At 44.2% G+C, this 21,001-nt stretch overlaps 1 protein-coding gene across 2 annotated transcripts in view; it reads right to left on the bottom strand.

Moving 5' to 3' along the window:
* LOC119170733 (uncharacterized) overlaps positions 1-21,001 on the bottom strand; it is a 153,641-nt gene that overhangs the window by 16,747 nt on the left and 115,893 nt on the right. For both annotated transcript variants that reach the window (XM_037421981.2, XM_037421982.2), the window contains exons 28-34: positions 17,559-17,616; positions 15,949-15,980; positions 14,038-14,111; positions 11,912-12,097; positions 10,564-10,678; positions 5,565-5,656; positions 1,486-1,996 (exon numbers count right to left, since the gene is read on the bottom strand). In XM_037421981.2, the coding sequence (XP_037277878.2) occupies positions 1,486-1,996; positions 5,565-5,656; positions 10,564-10,678; positions 11,912-12,097; positions 14,038-14,111; positions 15,949-15,980; positions 17,559-17,616 (1,068 nt within the window). The remainder of the gene's footprint in view (positions 1-1,485; positions 1,997-5,564; positions 5,657-10,563; positions 10,679-11,911; positions 12,098-14,037; positions 14,112-15,948; positions 15,981-17,558; positions 17,617-21,001) is intronic.

The following is a 21,001-nucleotide window of genomic DNA, read 5'->3' as shown; positions in this document are numbered from 1 at the left end:
AACCAACAATGCCTTCGAACGCAAGAAGTCATAAGAGAAGCGATAACTTTTACTGCAACACTAAACTCTCCGACACCACAATGCGCCGGGCACAGTTTTCCAGTTTTCGTAGCGGCAGAGATCGGTCAATTAGTGCGCGCAGTTGCGGTGGTGCCTTAACAGATAAGCACCAGAAAAGAGTGACGCCGCTGTGGCCGGTGGCAATGAGCGGGCCATTTTGACTCATCGCTGGCTACCTTATCACAGCCATCTGAAGATAGCTGCTCAACGGAGTGATGGCAGTACAAGTGCGTCATGCTGCCGTTCGCAAGTTCGCCCGCGCTGCGCCGTGCGAGGTCACTTGTGCACATTGCTGGCCACACCCGAACACTACGAAGAGTGAAGCATGCGTGAAAAAAGCACAAAGGCCGCATACATTGGACTGCAAGCAAACTGGCATGCGACAGAGAAGGCGGAGTAAGTGACAAGCTGCATACCATTAGCCAAGGATGATTGGTTCGACGTGGCGGTACTGCGCTTCAGTTGAACGGCGCGAGTTCATTGCGCACGGGCTGGATTCACTCAGTAGCAAACGGGTGTTCTTTAACACGCGAAAAGGCCTATAATACCCCTGTCACACGTGGTGAGCAAGTGTACCAACGCTCACGAAGTGTCATTTTGGCAGTTCACTTTTTGTAAAAATACAAAGAAAAAAATTTTTTGGCCACTAAGTGGACGCTTTTATGCTTGGGTCCATGTAGAACAAACGACTATTCATCGTGGCACTTTCGAGTTCGTTATAAACGTGTTCGACTGTAGTATACTAAACAGCTAACCCTCCGTGGCAGCAGGTGACTCTCTGAGAAACCATACAGTCGGCTTCCGTGCACAACGCATCATTATACGAGAACAAATGTTACATGCAACGCTGACCCCTTTAGCTGCAAGGCATGTGAGTGGGAGGCACTGGCATGCACTTTCCATGCAGTGAATTGACAGTGCATTAAGGGATTTGCAAGGAACACTATATTGGGAGGAGAGTGCTTCAGACTTGGCAATGCCTGTACGATCTCCTTCCATGTGCAAAGGTACTCGAACTAAAGCATCACCTTGAGTTCTTGATGGGACTATTTCACAAGGAGCACATGGGCTTCGAAAAATGCTGTTATGGTGGTCTATGGATTACTTTTTACTACTTGGCACTTTTCACTGCCTCTCCAAAGCATAGTACTACACTCACATTCTGTACCTATTATAATACAGCCATGCTGGTTGGGAGTTGAACCCTCTCCCTAATGTTAAGCATCACAATGCCATAGCCACTGAAAAATGAAACACACTGCCCTGGTGAAGAAACTTGGAGACTAAGGAAACGGACCTCATCGTTGTAGAAGCCATTTACGCAAGAACACAGCGAAGTATGCTTTCCTGCTTTTCAGGAAAGCCGTGAGAAACAAAGATCAATTAATTTCAGAACCGAAAGCACATAACGCCGGACTAATTCACCTTCAGAGGCGCTGATAACAATCACTTCTTCGGCAGCTTTGGCTTCCCCTGCGACAGTGTGCCCCTTGGAGGTTGCAAACGCTGGTAAGCGAAGGGACATTGTGGACTCCTCAGAGTAGGGCTGAGACACATGACTTCCGGAGGAATCTTCTTCCACCACCGTGAACTTGGTGCTGGTAGCATGGGTTTCGGTGACCGAGGATGGTGGCATAGGAGGCAAGGTCATTGAAGATTCCTCAGAGCACGGATGTGACACATCGTCGGCTAGCTCAGTTCCTTCATCGGCTTGCAGGAGAGTGCCTTCCACTGGCTCAGCCAACATCGCGCGCTCGTTTGAGAAGCCCTTGAACATCTGAGACGCAGCACTTTCTTCGGGCGAAGCGGCTGGCTTTTCATTTGGCTCTATGATTATTGGTGAAAGCCGCGGCACATCTTCACCTTCCAATCCCGTGCCCTCATCTTCGTCTGCCAACGGAGTCCCGTCCAGATCGTCCTTGTCAGCCGTTTTGTCCTGTAATGTGCAGCGAGAGTAGCATTGATGTTAGTATAAACACCATGACTGATCCCCAAAGAAACTAAAAACACCATGCTAAGTGTGAACTGTATGTAGATAAGGATTAACACAAAAAGAAAGGAGAAGTGGGAAGCCACACAAAGTGTACAGAAATACTAAAGCAGCTTGCATTACTGTAGTTACTAGTGCTTCATTGCGATGAAAAAGTCTGAGCAAATTTTGCTACCTTCATCGGAGCAAGTTCGTCTTAGAAGGGCCAGTAAACAAACTCCCACTTTGCTCACACCTTCCAAACAAGCTCGCTAATTCTGGTAAAAAGCTGTGAAGATCATATCTTGTGAATCTTACAGCTGAGCGCATAGCACAGGTGACTCAATTGTAAAAAAAATATTCCTGTGCCCCTCTCCTGCGTCAGACCAGTGCTTTTCACCCACGCAGTGACATAACCTTGCCCATGGGTGTTGTCTGCGTGACAATGACATTATAGCTGATATGGTTGCTGAAGATAATGTCGTCGTGCTAAAGGGCTATGCCTACCCCTCACTGCCGAGAAAGGCAGGAATGCCGAGCAAGAAATGGAAAGCAGCCAAAGCAAGTTTGTTCTACACCCTTTAACTTTCCCATTACAACACTCATTTTCGAAATTCTTATGGGAGCAGGTTCACATTGTACAAGAGAGCAGTCACTTCTCCCTCACAAATTCTGGATCGCGAAGTAGTTCCTGGGGCCTTCAATGGCACAGTGAGGGCGCCATTCATGTATACTAATCCAATCAAGAGTCAGAGTGGATTCAGAGCAGTAGGCACTCCATGAAGCAAGCAGAATAAGTTGCTCTTCGAAAATTGGCAGAGTGGACTGAAACCCTGCCAATTACAGCAGACTACTGTTTAAAACCAGGAAAATGTGTGTCATTTACTGAGGGATAAACAAGGGTGCAGAATCCAAGTCCAAAACCAATCATATTAGAGGCAGTTCCATTTAAGCAGTAATTTCATTTCAGAGAGTTTTGTTTACTGAGAGACTATTGTACTTCACCTTTTACTCATGAAGGTTAAGAGACCAGAGACACCAATTAGGTGCGAGTCAAGAACACCGATCGCGTTAGAGAATACAGAGGACGCGCGGGTAACACCGACAAGATGCGAGCCAAAGAAGCCGAGCGCAAGCGTCTAGAACGCGTCCAATCTCCCGTGTCCTTGCTAAACAATTGTTTGTTTTTTATGCCAAATCTTGGAATCTTGTATGTTGTAGTGAGGTATTATAACAAAATATGCAGTATAAAGTAAGAAATAAGCTTTTCACAAGAGCACTGTCATAAAAAGTTTAGAAAACCGGGCACTCGAAGGTGCAAATTTTGCAGCTTTTTCGAGCACAGGGCCCGCACCTTGGCATTACAGTAAAGAGGAGAGGTCTGAGCTTGACAATACGTACAAAATGTTTCAAAGAAATTTTTTTGGCTTGCATGAATATTAAACAATAAACCAATAGCTTTATAGTAGAAACTGGGTCCCTGCAATCATGCTTATACAAAAATGTAGCCCAGTGTATGTCTAAGCATTTAATTGATTAAATCGGAGATCACAAAGATAGTTCCTCGACTGTTGAAACTACAATGGACAGCTGAAAACTGATTTAAGTTATGATATCAGCATAACATATTACATCTGCATGCCACATCCCATCAATTTATCTCCATAAATAACAAAAATAGCTATCCTTAGCTCGCTAAATAAAAGATTGGCCACAAGCCTATGAAGCCTGTTCTTTACAACAGTAGTCTCCCGAAGCCATGTGAGCCAAGTGAAAGGTTGAGCTTGTCAAAGAGAGCTCATCTCGATAACATGCCTCAAAAGGAGCCTCACTGAACTGATGTACTACTGCAACAGAAAAAAGCGCAAACAGTGGAAAGTGTGGCTTTCCCCCCCCGGTCGAACTCTTACACACCTTGACTATTTATCACTAGAAAATAACAAGCTTTCAGCTGGTGTCAAATTAGTGTTATAATCCCGTCTTGGCTGTCGCTATCACACTGGGTTTGTTTTCCGAGTGCAAGACATGATTGGCAGATAAGCACTTGTGGTGTGATAGCATCAGTTGGAGAGAGATTCAAAGGCCATGGTGATACCGGCTGAAAGCAAGTACCGTATTTACTTGCATAATGAACGCAGTTTTTTTCTTGAACAATCGGAGCAAAGTTTGGGATGCGTTTATTATGCAGGGCAAATTTTATAAAAACTTTTTCGGGATGAGCAAAAAATGCGGTAATGCAAAAAAATGTAAGGTCGCTCAGCCTTTCACAATCGGCATACGCATACACTGTTTGGAAACACCTTTGTTGCACTATACTCCCCTTCGATGGTTGATGGCGTTATCTTCTGCTAGCTGTCCGGGCACTGCTCGCGCACGCCATAAAGGCGTTTCGCGGCTATCTTATCTCGCAATCGTTTAACCGCAACAGTGGTATCTGCTGAGATCTCGAGGGGCATCCAGAAGCATGCGCTGCTACACACTTTGTCAACTTCACCTCAACCTCGCACGACGACCACCCCGTCGCTGTACATATTGTAGCAAGTAACTGACATTGCAGCAAGCGACCCCCAAAGCATCAAAACAAACCGTCGATCACAAGATTAACGACAAAATACTGACGCCACCTCGCTGTGCACATGACAAGTTAGAAATAGTAGCCTATATCTTGTGTTCCTTGAAATATGCGTGTATAACAAGCATAAAGAGCAAATTGCAACCAAAGCGAGAATCGCAGGTGCTACGTACAATGTTGTGGAAACAGTCACAATCTTTTCTGGACAAGAAGCAATTTATTTCTGGTTTTTCAGAAATAAGCGACGTGATAGCGACGAATGGCCCCTTCACGACCGCCATGCATGGTGACAGCAAATTGTCATTTGAAAATTTCGTGCGTGTGATTGGGCGTTAAAGTTTGGTATTTGCAGAAAGCGACCATTGCTTGGTGTGAGCGATTTCGTGACCTTTGCTCACTGTGTGCTTACCAGCTGCGATTCCTCTACACTCGCACCGTTTATGAAGCCCGCAGTGGTGCATAGATAAGTAAAAAAGACTGGGGAAGTACCGTGCACAGATTGAAAGAAAAACAATACGGCGCGCGGCAGCGGGCGAAAGGGGAAAGGAGCGAGCCAAGGTCTCTGAGGGGGGTCGGCATAATAAAAAAGCGGAAGAGATCCAACGTGCAAAGAGGCGCTATGTGTTGGTTAGCGTGACTGCAGCGGATGAATGCAAGGGGTGCGTTCATTACGCGAAGGAAAAAAAATTCTAATTTCGATGACTGAAGTTTGTTATGCGAGTGCGTTCATTGCGTGAATAAATATGGTATTCGCCTCGACACACTCAAGCCACATCGAATATCCTATAGGCCAAAAACCAAACTTGCCACCTGCGTTTACTTATATAGCAATATTACAAGAATAGCTCTCACCAAAAAAGAAAAGAAATATAAATAAAAAAGTCAAACTTAGAAATAAACAAAAATATCTTCAACAATGGGATGAAGAAATGGGTAGAATTATGAACAAGTTGGCCGGCTTACACTCTTTGCAGGACTCGATGACACAGCAGTGGCTGCCAGGCTGCTGTCACTAGGCCGACGTGCTGCTGCTTGATCACCAGGCCCTGGTGATTCTGCAAGATTTTGAGTAATGTTGAAACCACTCACCATACTTTCTCATCTCTGATACAGCATGCAGTGAATGCCACGCAAACACAGAAACCAATAAATTTGACAGCTTGCTTTGTGTCCAACTTTGTGCTCACTCTGGTGCTGCACTTTCTTATAGTGTCAATACATTGAAAGTATCATTACATATAGCAAAGCCGTATGTAACTTAATACTTATTCCTTGTGTCCAACATTCCCAATGCGCACACAATTATGAACGTATTATCAACAAAAAAAATAAAGCATTTACATGTTAAACCCACAATACAATTACGGAAATGAGTGCTCCAGAAAATTTCGGACGACCTTCGAAAAGTATTAGTAAGCGAAGAAGAAAGAATGTAATAGCTTGTGGCTGGCTTCATTTGCTCAAACTACAGTTAAATGCCTTTGTAAGAGGCACTGATATAAGAGACAAATGGGTATAAGAGACACCAGGGTGCCAACATTAAAATCTGGGTTCCTAAGAAAACACATATGTGGTACCCTACATATAAAAGACACCTCGTATAAAAGATGAGAATAGCTGCCCGGTGCACACTAAGGATTACTCAGTTATGGCAATGTTACGATTTTGTGATTTGGAGAGGCTGAACAAACGCAGACTTGAAAGTAGATCAACGTTCCTTTTTCCAGGTTGTTGCAATGACTACTTACATCTGCCTGGTAAACAAAGAAGAAGGAGAAAAAACACAAATGCTCCAATCCTTGCTTGAACCAGTATTCGATATTCCCGACGTTACTGATGCATGGAATGATATAGTAAATAAAAGTAATCTTAATAAGTTTGTACAGCTACTTGATGTACAGTCGTCAGCAAGCTTAACACAAACACTCCGATGCGTGGCCAGGGCTAGTTTGATTGATGCCAGCCGCTAAGTGCTGGGCACTTTTGCCGAGATAATACCTCGGTAGGCTTGGATAGTATGTCAACATGTACGGTTAGCATCTTGGCAACAGAACCCGAACAGACGTGGTGTCAGCGTCAATCAAACTGCTGCAAAACACGCAGCGGAGCGTTCGTGTTAAAGGCGCTGACGGCTGTACATTTGTGTAATTTACCATAACGCTTATACCTTGCTTTAGTCATTACTATAAAGACTGAACTAACATATTTTGTCTGGTGTGTGTTTCAATTAAGAATGGAAGATCTACTAATATCCACCTAATTGATACTCACTGTTGCACCTTTCTGAAATGAAACTCAAGAGATAACATTCCTATTAAATAAATAGGTAGATATACGTGGCGCTCCTTAACCTGTACCTACATTTGAGCGTATGAGTTTTGTGTACACTCATACCTCATTATAACAAAGTTACATCTTACACGAAAGTAACTTTGTTATAACCCAAAATTCACTAAGATGGTGCATTCTTATAACTATATCTACAGTTGAACCTGCTTACAACGAACCTCCAGATAACAAAGTTTCTCTATATTCCGCCGTTACTCCATAGAAGCACATGTATTTGCAACCTCTATGTTACAAAGTAACAGCGGCAGACATCCTTGATATAAGGAATTTTCCCTACAGGTAATCTAGGAATTTCGCCCCGGATTTTGTCATTTTGGCACAAACATGCATCTTCTGCAGTTGCCCCGTTGCTGCTTCGCGCTTCGACGTTGGCGCGTACGGTGCACTCGTGGCCCAGGCGACTCCCAGGAGATAGGAAGTGTTTATAGGGGCTTCTCGATTTTCCCCTTCTGGCTACCCGCGGGCTGCCAGAGCCAGCCAGAGCGCGCTCGTTTTTCTCCGGTCTGACAGTTTTGGCGACCCGCGGGGAGCCCCAATGTCATCAGACACTTTCAGGACAATTTACTCGTGGAAGCTCTCTGGAAAATTTCGGACTAGTAGACGCTGAAAAGGTACGATACGCGCTTGGCACCATATTTGTGAGTGCTCGACGGATTGCAATGTGGGCGCTTGAGGACTGTGCCTTTGCTTGTCATTACGCATGGCGTTATCTTCTAAAGCCTACTCCACTTGCAAGATGAGGTGATTACGAGAGGCGGCGAGTGTTTAAAGCTACTGTTCATCGCTTTTGATATGTTTCCCACGAAGCTTCCTCCTGTGAACGAACTGTTGCCTATTGACTGCGTCATGCACAAGCCTCAAAAGTTATGTACTACACGTTCATACGCACGCATAGAGACAACTTTGTAGTTATTTTTTTTCATAGTAGTCAAGACCTTGGTAGTTGCTTGTGGAGCCGTGCCTACTGTCTGTGCACTTGGCAAAGACGACTGTGGTCGAACTAGCCTGCTCCGTCGTATGTTTGCGTGCATGAACCTCTTAGAACCTCTGTCCTGACTACTCGATTGACCTTCGATGGTGATAGAAGGCCCTAGATCCCGACTGTTAGTGATGCTCGCTGTTCGCGAGTGGCATGCGAAACCACTTAGATCTATGGGCCAGCATATGTGGTATGATATTATACGATACGACGCGAAAGGAGAATGAATTCAGAAATGTACTCATCCATTCGTTACTATTTCATCCTTGGCTTTTGGTATTTTGGGCTGGCGGCACTGGTGGCGCTTTCTGTGCCGTACGATTGACTGGGCACCACGCGCGCGGTGCCGTATGGCAGGGCCGGCCACGACATGAGCGCACGCTACGGCGGCACCGCAGAGATCGACGGTGGAGCGTGGTGGAATCCCATGAGCCCATGCGCGCTGGCAGACGACGTGGTGGCGTTCCATCATTTCAGGCGTAATTTACAGTTGGCGCTGCCGCATAACACGGTTGGACGGGACGGAAAAAGCATGCGTACGCTTACACTGTCCAACCGTACTCGCACAAAGTTACTTTTGCTGCAAGGATTCCACTGGACACCGAAGGCGATGCGAAAATTACCATAACCCCCATCGAATTGGTACAGAATCGATGCAGCACAATCACCTGGAGAACAGAGAACACACCCACTTGACACGTAGCGTCTCACAAGTGTCTCTCATTGTTTGATTTTCTGTTGTTTGCTCTTTTATTACCAGTACAAACAGGACGCTGGAAATGGTCGACTAATAAATGATGTCTCTCGCATACAGCGCTGCTGTAGCCGATTAAAGTATTGTGGTTCACACATTTGGCTGGCCCGTAGTGAGGCGTGAAACTTTGGCGGTGTTTGACGTAACTTCCTTTCCACGGTCACGGTGCCAGTGCACCTCAGCCGAAGATGCCATTTGTTTTGTTTCACCTCTTCGTAATAATGCAGCGCAGTATGTACTATGACCTCGTAGGTCAAATCAAAGCTAATATACCTACATGACATTTGTTAAGTACCACTTAGGACTAAAAAACGGGCCCAGGCAAGTTGCAAAAAGAGTTGAAGAGGTGTCATGCTTCAGTTTATTTGATATACGATGCGCACTCGTGGTACTGATACTTACGCATGTCTAAACTTTAGACAAAAACGTAAGTTGATCAACGCGTATTTGCGACGCATACTACGCGATAGCTGAGCAGGTATATATCTTGGAGCTCTTTTGGGGACACAATCACTTTCGTGTGATTTCGCGTCGTGTTGTGCAGTGACCGATACATGTAGTAAAAAGACGTGAGCTTGTCAAGCCGTCAGCGTCGCGGCAGCTCATCTTACATCGTTCTCGAGGAGGCGTGCGCCGACTGGGTGTTTTGTTCGCGGACGCAGCAAGCGATTGTGCGAGCGTACAAAGTCGTACCACAAATGCGCACGCTCGAGGATATTATATCAGCTTTTTGCGAGCTTAGCTACGTATTTCCAAGCGGACAATGCAGAAAAAAACCAATGTGCACATGGCACATTGTTTCGTTTGCTGCCACGACGGTAGAGTTTGTTTACGTTTACGCTGGCTGTCCCAGCGTTCGATTTTGTGATCTTCGGCCAGTTTCGGGTTGTCTCGGGTTTCCCACACACGTGACCACGATGTTATTTCCTTTTCAGACCGAAACTAGCTGACTAACCACTGGCTAGCCTGGCTGCCAGAGAGCTGCCAGAGGCCTGAAAATTGAAGAGCCCCCTTATTGCGTGCAGATGTGGGCAAGGTAGGCGGGCGGGCTTGCGCCTTACGAGCCAGCATTACTGCCATTCTTGCCGACGCCGGTGAGGGAGCAGATGGGCCCTCTCCCTCCCACAAACTAAAAAGCAAGAAGAAAAAGAAAAAAAAATTACTCTTGCGTTGGCAGTGGCACGCTATTAAGTTGGCGTCATGTATGTGGGGCTGCGCTGCATATAGAGGGCACTTTACCGAATCGTATTCCACAGTATCCTGTCATTCGCACTTCGTTTTTAATGCCGTGCACGTGTGCATGGTTTAACTGCGCGCGCATGGAGTGGCCTCCAGCGACATCTAGCTTTTTAAACTTTTTTTTAATGCAGACAACAGGGTCTTCACTGAGAGTCTTCGCCAAGGGGATGTCAGACTAGGCGCTGATGGACACTCTCCGAGATCACGGTGACAACAACGGATCTTTGGATGTCGACTCGTCACGCGCGTCCGTGTTGCTCCGCGAGTTCACGAGACCGTAGTCTTCAAAATTAGCCGATTAGCTCAAGCAACAACATGACAGCAGGTTGAATGCTATGTACTAATCAATGCAATTGCAACAAATTATAATGTTATACAAAGTAAGGCTAGCAGCCATCTCTTTTGGATCTGGTATTGCAGAACTCCTACAAAATGCTGGTGTCGGATGCTTGCAGGGATAACACGCGTGCCAGTGATCGCAACTGCCCCCTTGAGAGCCCTGAAATCAGAGTTGACCATTGCTACTAAACGAAATGCAGCTGCGCTAATGTGGACTTGAACCCGTGCACTTGTGGTTAGCAGTGAAACACCGTAGCTGCGATAAGCTAGTCCGGAGGAAAGCTGCCACATTGGGAACAGACCAGCAAATGTGGTGTCAAGCACAGCTGGCCCTTGCAAGCGCCTCGCAGTCTCACAGATCAGGAATGCCGGTAGCAGTCCCTTTTGCCCAGGGGAAGGTGGACTTGCTTTCAACACCTGGAGAAAAAAGGCACAAATTTAATGGCAAAGGCAAAAACAACATCCCCGCAGTCAAGCAGGAACTGTCATGCAGTTCCAACAGTGCGAGATAATTTTTACAAGAGGCTAGAACAAAGACATAAAAATGAGACGCACGAATATTTCTAGCTCGAGCCATTTGCGAACACACACTTTTTGAAAGGACCATAGCCTTTATAATTATCGCGCACTTCAAAACATCCCAAGTGCACCACTGTTTTATGAAGCATCAATATTTAGAAACATGAGCCTCAACTCTGAAAATTTCGCTGTTTATCGAACACGAAGATGAAAAGGAATTCAACCAATCATTGCCGATATGGAACCAGCGGCAAGATTGCAACTCTCTCCCGCTTCAAGTCGACAACTGACCTTTTGCGTACTAATCCTACTTGAATGCGCCGCCAGCAGCCGCTAGAACGTGCAGGCCACGCGCTCCCGTGTTCCTTTCATAAAAAGTGACACTGTACAAAACGTTTTTTTCAAGGATCAACTTCTCCATTTTCTGAGTGGCCAATTTAAGGCCGTAATACGGAGAGGGCTTCACACAAGCTCCAAATGATGAAGGGCAAAAGGGAAACAGATGATGAACAGAATCATTACAAGTCACAACGATGGAGATTTTTTCACGAAGCTGTTCGAGAGAAACAGAAGCGAGTGTTGCTCCTTTACCTGTAGCTTACTGTAGAAACGCCTTGCCGATAAAGTGCATCCAGCTCTTTTCTGTGCAGTGTCCCCTGCCTCCTTCCAGCCTTTGACACGTTCTACCGAGGGTTTTTTTTTTTTTCACATGCTCGAAATTGGGTACTATTCCAAGCAAAGCAGCTGCAGTTGCTGCAGATGCTAGTTTTCTGCACAGCAGTAGTGGCGACTATGGCAAAGTTCACATGTTCACTCGAAATTTTTTATTGCGTATGGCAAGAGCCGCAGTCTCACCAATGCTACGCATCAAATATTGTCGAGTCTCGAAGTGACTTCGCTCCATTGTGACGATGGAGGATTGCTAGTCTTTCCTGTGCACACACCTTCTTCTTAGCCTACGCTAAGACGCTGAACATCAACCATCCAATGTGTTGCTCTACAATGATTTATTCTCCTCCAATACTCTCATGTCAGTTTCTCCCCAGACGGGCCAGAACTTGCCAACATGGAACTGTAACGGTTCTAACGGTGCAACAGCCTTCCCGAGAACAATGCTTGTGACATTCTCACCTCTGCCCTGCCAACATCCACTTGCAGATTCGTGCCTACAGATTCCGAAGCAGGGAGGTGTTGTTTCGGTGTCGATGACACCGGGACGGGTTCTGATGGGCTGTCCTGTAGGTCCGTGCCACATTCCTCCTCCTCACTGTCTGCGGCAGTCTGGTACGAACGGTCAGACGACCCATTTGCTTCCTCCTGCAATGGTGAGAAGTAGTTCAGCCGAGGATAGAGACCAAAACGAGTGCTCAATGAACAGTACTGACAGTGATGATGCAAGACACGGCATGGCGGATGGCACGAAACTTTTATATGAAGTGTCTCATGCAAATTAATACCCCTGTCACATGGCAAATCTAATGACATTTACAAGGAACTTAATTTCATTTCACCTGCATGCTGTCACACAATGAAAACAAATGTCGTTTTGAAATGATTACCATGACCACAGCCCTCCTGAGCTGTGGATGTAGGAAGAAATGAACATTTAACAAAACTTGCGTGCGATAGACCAATATATGTGTATCCACAAAAATATTCTTTACGGGTAAAAATATGCTCTAGAATATAAACGCGGCCGTTTTACACAACTTGCCGCAGCAGCACGACACACTCAAAAACCAACACGGCCGACGACAGGCGCGACCGACTTCCCTACTGCAGATATGAGACGGTGGCAGCGATTTCGTGTAGTGCAATTAAACGATCTACATTCGCGATAAAGGCAACGTTGACAACAGAGCAAAAATCAAGCATGGTCGACATCCAGCCGCTGTAGTTGAGAGTAGCTTTCTCTTCAGGAACTTTCGCTCATGCTATTATGTCATCAAACCAGTTATAAGTTGATCTAGTAAATAACAAGATATTTACAAATGATAAAAGTTACGTATACATAAGTTTACAGTCATCGCCTTAAAAATCTCTGGCGTCGCGACAACTCATTAAGTCCGAAATTGAATGAGAATGTGTTTCGAGAACTCATTCGACCAAAAATGCCATTTTTATCAAATGGCGTTGGTTTCCTCGTGTGACAGCAAACAAATGATATTACAAACCGATGACATTCACTGTAAATGACATAACATTTGTCATGTGACAGGGGTGTATATTCAGCTTTGAAATTGGTTAAAAAAAGTTTACCACTACTAACTAAAATTGGAAAATAATTTTCTGGTGGTGTAAAATTAGGACAAATAAACTTTCCGCTAAAACTGCAGTAAAACTTCATTATTACGTACCAGCTTTAAGCATAATAACAGTTAAGACATATTTGCGATGAATCCCCAACATAGTTTTACAGAGACTAATGCATTTGTGGACCGCTTTGCTGAAGTGGTTTGTTGTATGCCTACCAGTTAGTGCATATCAAGTGCATGCCACGATAACATTTCGCACCACAAAAGTTTACTTTACCGCTGAACTTGAAAATGCCGCTATGACCCGTAAACAGTTTCCCGTCATTTTTATAAGTGAAGAGATTGGCCGATCAATTATTCACACTTCCTCGCAACGCCTTTGCAGGTAGTCATTGGGAAAAACATGTCTTTTCTAGTAAAAGACGCACATAAAGAATATATACGGGTTGTTATGGTGCCTCAGATATGTGCAATAGTGGCTTTTTAATTGACAATCGCACAAGTAGGGACGCTGAACCTTGAGCAACATTGGTGGGCGCTGCGGATGAGGTGGGACGCTTGAGGTATCCGCTGGTGCTGTTTAGAGTAACCGGAACCGTTAGAAGTGGACAAACAGACAAATGTACAGACAGAAAGACAGGCAGACCAAAACTTTTGCATCGAAGGTCCCCAAGAAAGACTATCGTCTTTAAAACCAAGGCGAGGCAACGACCACCTTCAAAAGCGTCGACATGACTTATCATTGACGAAATGCCTTATCACAGTGAGTATCCCCAGTTATCTGCTCGGGCACTTGTGTGGCGCAGCACCACTTTAATACTGCATGCGTTTAAAAAGCAGTTCTCATCTCTTAGTAAACGAAACTCCAGATAAAGGAAACATTTTTTTTTTGGCCTTTTAGGCTTTGTTTAACGAAACTCTACATGCATTTTTTTTTCTTCAGGCTTGATTGAAAAACAAGCGACTCGTGGAAAAATGTTACTTATAAGCTATGCCACTCACTTTGGGTGAACTCGCCTGCTCTTCAGCGGACACACGCTCCTCAGACTGGGAGACAAAAGACGGCTGCTCTTCCTCTACAAACACAAAACACAACGATCAACTCCAATGGCAACACATATGTTTGTAATGGTACAGTGCAATCTGGCGTGCAATCTCTGCAAGGGCTTAGCAAGCAAACACGATACATTTAACGCACTGAAACTGGAGCTTTACGGCACTTCAGTAAATCATACACAGCCTGGTTCACGCAATTAATGCTAACAAAAGTGCAAAGACTTTGACGGAGACTGACGGCCCCATTATAGATGAATTTGTTTTCCTTGTTTTTCAGTAGATAGTGTCCTCAAACTACATTCTGGATGCCTTTAAGTAGCAGGCGAGAGATTATTGGTTAGCGGCTAGCTCGTACAGAGATCACGTGCTTCACAATGCCAGCAAGCAGAAGAAAGAAAAGTGTTCCATACTTGCCGTCATGACTACTAGTGGCACTGACTAACACTAACACATACATACACTAGAAAGTGGACGGGGAATGATTGTCACTAGTTCAATTGGTAGAGCATCAGATGCTTTATCAACTGCTGGAAGGTTTGATTCCTGCTAGCAGAACATTATCTTTTTATTCACTTGACTTTCTTTATGTTAGCATCATAATTACTACAAATAACATCCCCCATACTTTCCTATGCTTTCTTGTCCGTTAGTTCTATGGGTGAGTTGACACCTAGTTAAAACTTTTTACTTCCCCACAATTTAACAATATGTATTACTGAGCAGATTTCATAACAGCATTTGGCAGATATGAATACATTAGCAGTCCTTAATGCCAAATCAACACATGAACCGTGTGTCAAAGAGTTATTCTAAAAAAAAAAAAAGAAAAGATAAAGGTTTGTTTTGTCATCTACATAATACAATGTTCACAACCCACATTTCCAACACAAGAAAATTCCAAATCGTAACGCTGCACATTACCAAGCCCTGTATACTTAAAATTTAAGTAGTGCACCCGAAACATGCTAGTTGTTCCCATGATCTTTCTTTCATGGTGACAAAAAAATGGTTGTGGTTCAAAGCTTATGGACACCTGCAGCTAGCACTGGTCACGAAGCAACTGAATGCCAATGGCCGCTTTGGTCGAATGGCGACTGATTTGGCTCAGTTGCTCACTGCTTGACTTTCAGCCATGCCACTGTAGTCTAAGCCGATCAGATGTGCACAAAAAGAATGTCTGCTTATTTTAAAAGAAAATGGCAGTGCTAGGCCATGGAAATTATGGCATGGCTACTGGTAGGTTGCTTCAGACTGTGTGAGTATTAAGTGCCCTAAAGAGCACAATGGTCTATAAGCAAACTGAATAGCAAATGAGCGAATGGGAAAACAAATTGGCTAATTGTAAGACCAGAACAGCTAATCAGAATAGCACAAATAGTCAGGCGACCAGTGATAGTCAAAAGTGTGAATGAGCCTTTAAAAGAAAATGCCTCGCCCCATGACATGTGTATCCTAAAATCAAGAAAGCTGCAACATTTTCTCCCTCCCGTAGCTTGACATCTAGAGACAAATGGAGACATTGCTAATGAAAGAAAACCACAGCACAAAAGAGGGTAACATTATACTCATCAGAGATGCTGAGAATGAGCCCACGTCATTATCAGCCCTCAATATACTTTGCAAGAGTGCTGACTGCATTTGTCACGATAGCGCACATAGGTTAACAAATGCAGAAGAATGACACCAATGCAGTCACTGTGGGAAACAGCTCGATATCTAACAACAAATGTTCCAACAAATACAAAACAATTGGGCCTTATGTGCACGAGTGTCTACATATGCGCAAATCAAATGTTATATACATGTGTCGGGTGAATAACAGGATTATCAGAAGCAGAAAAACAGGCAGAAACTTACCCATGCTTTCGGCTGTTGCATCAGGGTCGGGGCTGTCAGAGGGCAAGGAAAAAAAATATTATTGCTCGCAACAACACTCGCAACATCTGGGTCGGGAAGTGGAACCAGCAAAAGGAGCATTACAAATGAACCTCAATTAATAGAGATATCACATAAATGTTCACCATAATCATACTCAGGCCATGCACTCACACACACATGAGTCCTTCTACACCAAACATACCAGCTATTTTGGCGACCATCGGATACATACTAAAAGAAAAATCACGCATATTCCAGGCATGGAAAACAGTAAACTGCTAGAACATTTCAGAGTAGGAAAAAAAAAATTGGTCCCGTGAGAGCCTTCTAAATTTCGCGGAGTATCACAGATTGTTTGTCAGAAAACTTTTTCTGAAAGTATAGTTTCTTGTTCCAATACCAAATTAGGCTTTGATATTGCTACATGCATGCATGTTGACATTCTCGGTGACTGCGCGCATGTGTGCCTGATGAAGGTCTGTCTCTATTCGGTTGCTGATCAACCGATCGCGCCGCAACTGCTGGTTACAATATATTTTACCTACAGCTTCGTCGATCGGGAGTATCTTCTCTCACGTAATAATATTAAGCAAGGGCGCCTGTCTAAAGTGCAAAATGACCATTAATACATTGGCTGTGATGTGAAGCCTAATGCTCATATAGCCCACAACTAGCAAAAAGTGATGCCTTGAATTGAGCGTTTGACTACGCAACTGACTGAAAGCTGTGCAAATCAGCATGTACAAAAGCTGTGCTGCATGAACAGAAAAACACTATGAGCGACAAATAATGTGCTCCTAGCAGACGTGTTCACGCCACTTCAAGCGACACCATTCCACTCCTTAGTTTTTCTCACGATTTCTACGCATGTGTAACAAATTGTGTACGTAAGCATAAATTACCGGTGCTTAGTGCATGCTGCCACCGCTGGTCAGCAAATAGCACTAATTTCATGGCGTGCACAACGGCCATGAATCTCATTACCGTAGTGTGACTACCACATCGGATTCTAGCTGGTCGCGGACTCTCAATCTATCGATACAACATTCAAAGGCTTCCTTAAATTTGAAATTCAATGCATATTTTCTCATCTAAACCAATCAATTAGGTACCAGTGAGGGTGAAACAGGAGCAGACTGCATTTGTTCTGACTGCCCACAGAGCCCTGAAGTCTATATCAGAAGCAACATGGGTCCTCTCTGCTTGATGTAGACTGCCAGTGTTGAGGACTGTCCAGTCACATTAATAATAAAAACGGAGCACTGTTACAAACACTGGTGATGTTTAATAACAAACAGCAGCTGATAATACAGTAGAATCTAATTGAGTGGAGCCTGAAGGGACCAGGAAATTATTATGCTTCATTTAACGGGAGTTCCATTCACTGAGAGATGAACAAGGGTGCAGAGTACAAGCACAAACATAATCTTCTCAGGGGCACTTGTTCCATTTAGGAATGTTCCACTTACTGAGTCTACTGCAATTGTCTCATTGTTTTACCTAATCATTTATGCCACCTCTTTGTGAGCTCTGGTGCTACCTTGCACAATGAATGCGTACTGAGGGCACAGGCCTCAAATGTCACTTACGTATTCTCCGAGCTGAAGGAATCGGACACAGCAAACCTCAGCCTCCGGACCGTCAGATCTGGCAGAAAAGCAACATCCCATCGTCCCCACAGCAGTCAGTGTGTGAAGTTGAACATAGACAACATTTCAATCTGCCAATAAGTAACATTTCTTTAGCAATTATATCTTAACACTTCAAAGAATTCAAATCATAAACAACATAGGCCTGACTATTGTATAAAAAAATTATATGTGAACCGAAACTTTTTTTATGCCAAACGCATACACTTTACCAGCACACTGTAGCTGCTGGCAAAATTTGATGGACACTTGATGACTGCAATGTCAATGGAAAGGCCATTGCGATCCACTGCTGTACCAAAATGAGGCAGCAAATGCGAAGGCACAAGCCTGCGAGTATGCACTTTGATACGGATGGGTGGTGCGCTGCGCAAATCAATACCGGGTGCGATCCTCGATAGGCCAGCCTGGTGAAATATTCACTTTGGCACAGCACTTTGAATTGCTCAAAAAAAAAAAGGGGGGGGGGGGGGAGAGTGAGGCGTGTCGTGACGTCAGATTGATACACAAAAGCTAGCAGCACATTATTTCGAGTGTAAAGCGAAAGAAATTGGACAAAACATAGAGTAACCGGACACTTTACTTGACAACCCTAAGCTTGCGTGTGAACTTGTTCAGATGTTTTCGAAGAATGCAGGGAATGCATATCGACCTTTCAGGTGTGTCAGGCAGGCAGGTGCATTAAACCTCATTCAAATGCTAACATGAATATAGTTCATTCACGGCGTTCGAGATGTGCGTCCAAAAGCGGATCTCTCGGGGCAGCATTTGTTGCTGTGAAACGCAATCAGTTTTCTCATTTGTGTCCGAAGTTTCGAAAGCTTTGTGACGTCAAAATGACGCGAAAGAAAAACCAGAAACAGGACATGCTGCTCGCCAAGCTCAGCCAATCAGAGGAAGCCAAAGTGGAGAGTCTGCTAGCTGGACCCATTGAGCTGGACCCATTGAGAATCATGCCTAAGTATAAACAATGGCACGTCAGTGTCTCGTTCATTATTTCTGCATTAAATATCCTGCCAGAGAGAAACCTGTGCACACAAATAGCCCCAAAACTTGTTTCTTGAGGAACCTTTTAATACACTTGCCATACAAGCAATATTAACTGCAGATTGTAACGGTGATGCTACATGTAGTTACCAAAGTTACATGAAAAGCTAAACAGTGGTTGGAACGCTAACTACAGTTCCCCACTAAACGGGCAAAATGGCACGGAAGTCTGTTGCCTAGTGTTGGCGTTTGCCATCGGCATGTACCATTGTGCAAGTATGCGGCACATGTTGGCTTCTTCAACACCTCCTATTATTGGTACGGTTTTATTAATAAAAAAAGATCTTGCAGTCCAGCGTGCCGAGAAAGCTGCTTCGAGATAAGATCTCAGAACTGCATCCATGATAACTGCCCAGACCCACTAAAAAAAAAAAAAAAAAGGCGAACTCGAACCTGCTTGATTTGGCAATAAAGTTTATGTTCTTCTTTTTATTGAGCATGGCATGCTTTCCATGTTCAAGGATTCTGAATCTGGGAGATTTCCGCAATGTGGGGGAGAAGGGGGGTCATGCTGATTCATTTGCATCTCTTCTTTTTTTAGCACAAAAAAAAAAAACAGAATTGGGGGGGGGGGGGTGTCCATAAACACCAGCATTGTGTTGCGGTCTTATAATGGCTTGGAGTGGCCAAACACACAAGCGTAAGGTCTATTAACTACAATAGAAAGTGCGAGTCTCAAAATGAAAGAGGTGGGGGGATCATATCTTCCGAAATTTGTCGAAATAACTCGTGTACGTCTTCTATGGACAAGCATGAACTAACGAAACGGTGTAGCCGGCTGCCAGGAAAGCACAGGTCAAAGCTTCACTTGAATGCCAAAGTACGCAGATAGAAAGGAAAAATGTTACTAGATTCTTTGGAGAGGAAAGCTCCTAGCTTTTTTTTTATGTCTTTATTGCCTTTAATCTACTGCTGCATTAGCCACGTGCCCTTATCATCGCAACCGCGGTTTCACGTGTGGCGGTTGCGAAAAACTGGTAGTTCCATTTTTAATGTGCGTGGACCTTCAAAGCAAATTTTTTTTTTTTCTATCTGTGATCGCATCTGCTGCGGTTCAGTCTGCAGTGTTTGTGGAAAGCAACGTCGCTTTGATTGGTCAAGCGTTGAGCGTGCGTGCACTTTCGGAGTTCTGTCAATTATGTCAGCGCCATACATGACCATGTTAAAAGTGACTGCGGTTTTGTCTACAGCTGCTGCAGCAAGCGTTAATCACAGTTCTGGTACGTGCACTGGCCACATGCGTTAATTTCAAGCTTCGAGAAAGCTGCTCTCGGCCTTCGTTCAATGTTTCGGTACCAAAGGTCATACGACTTGTCGTTGTCGCGATGAGAAAAAGTGTTGGGAACATGCGAATTTTGGCCCAATTGACATAGTGGAATTCGGCTATGGAAGTTAACAAATTTGTATTGTCCAGTTCCGCATCACTGAAATTTTACTGTACGTTCAAACGAATGCCTCCCAAGTTCGTTTACAATAAAATGAGATAGGTTCGCAAAAAGCCTGAATCAGATTGGGCAGAATTTTTGTCAACGCAGCCAGACCATCCACAAAAAGTTCATTTTGCAGGAGATTTTCCACTACAACCTTACAAATGTAAGAACTTGGCGCTATTCGGGAGTCTCCCGGACAATCTGAGGGACTTGGCAGGTATGGCATGGCAATGTGAGAAATTGAGGAGGAAGAGTAGAAGGATTGTGTGCAAAGTACTGCTGCAAAGTGTTCAACAGTCTATGATCCACGGCGGTCTCGCACTGCCCCAACCATGCTAATACTGTGGGCTGGCAATGCTGCCATTAGGAGAAGTCTATGCATGTGAGGATAATTTTACAAAAATACACTGAAATTTCTTTAAAATGATGTATTTCACAACAAAATATGTTCATTATATTTAAAAATTCATTATGAAGGTACATTCCTAACATTATATCTGTTGCAAGGCTATTCTTCATTTATTTTGTTATAAACAATTATTTTGCTGTATTTGGGTTCGTTATATTGAGTATAGCACCAAAACTTATCGCTTGCCAGTCGTGAGAGCAAATGCCCTCATTGGTCACATTGACAATAGACTAAGTTATAGCACTGCAGACACTCAAAAACTTCAAGGGCTGATTGGGCATGACTAAAATGCACCAGACATTGGTGCATGGTTTTCTAGACTTTCTGCAATTGGACGACGCCCACAGCAATTACAGTGCCATTCAAACACCGCCTTGAGACGACAGCAGTGAAAACTAAGACTGAGTAAAAGTGAGGGGTCAGTTATGGAATGGGAGAGATATAAATGGACAGTGTGCAATTCATGCAGCACCAACACAATGTAAATTTTTTTCAAA

The sequence above is a fragment of the Rhipicephalus microplus genome, chromosome 2 (genome assembly GCF_043290135.1).
Source record: "Rhipicephalus microplus isolate Deutch F79 chromosome 2, USDA_Rmic, whole genome shotgun sequence".
Taxonomy (NCBI): Eukaryota; Metazoa; Arthropoda; class Arachnida; order Ixodida; family Ixodidae; genus Rhipicephalus; species Rhipicephalus microplus.
This window is presented reverse-complemented; position numbering and strand designations above follow the sequence as displayed.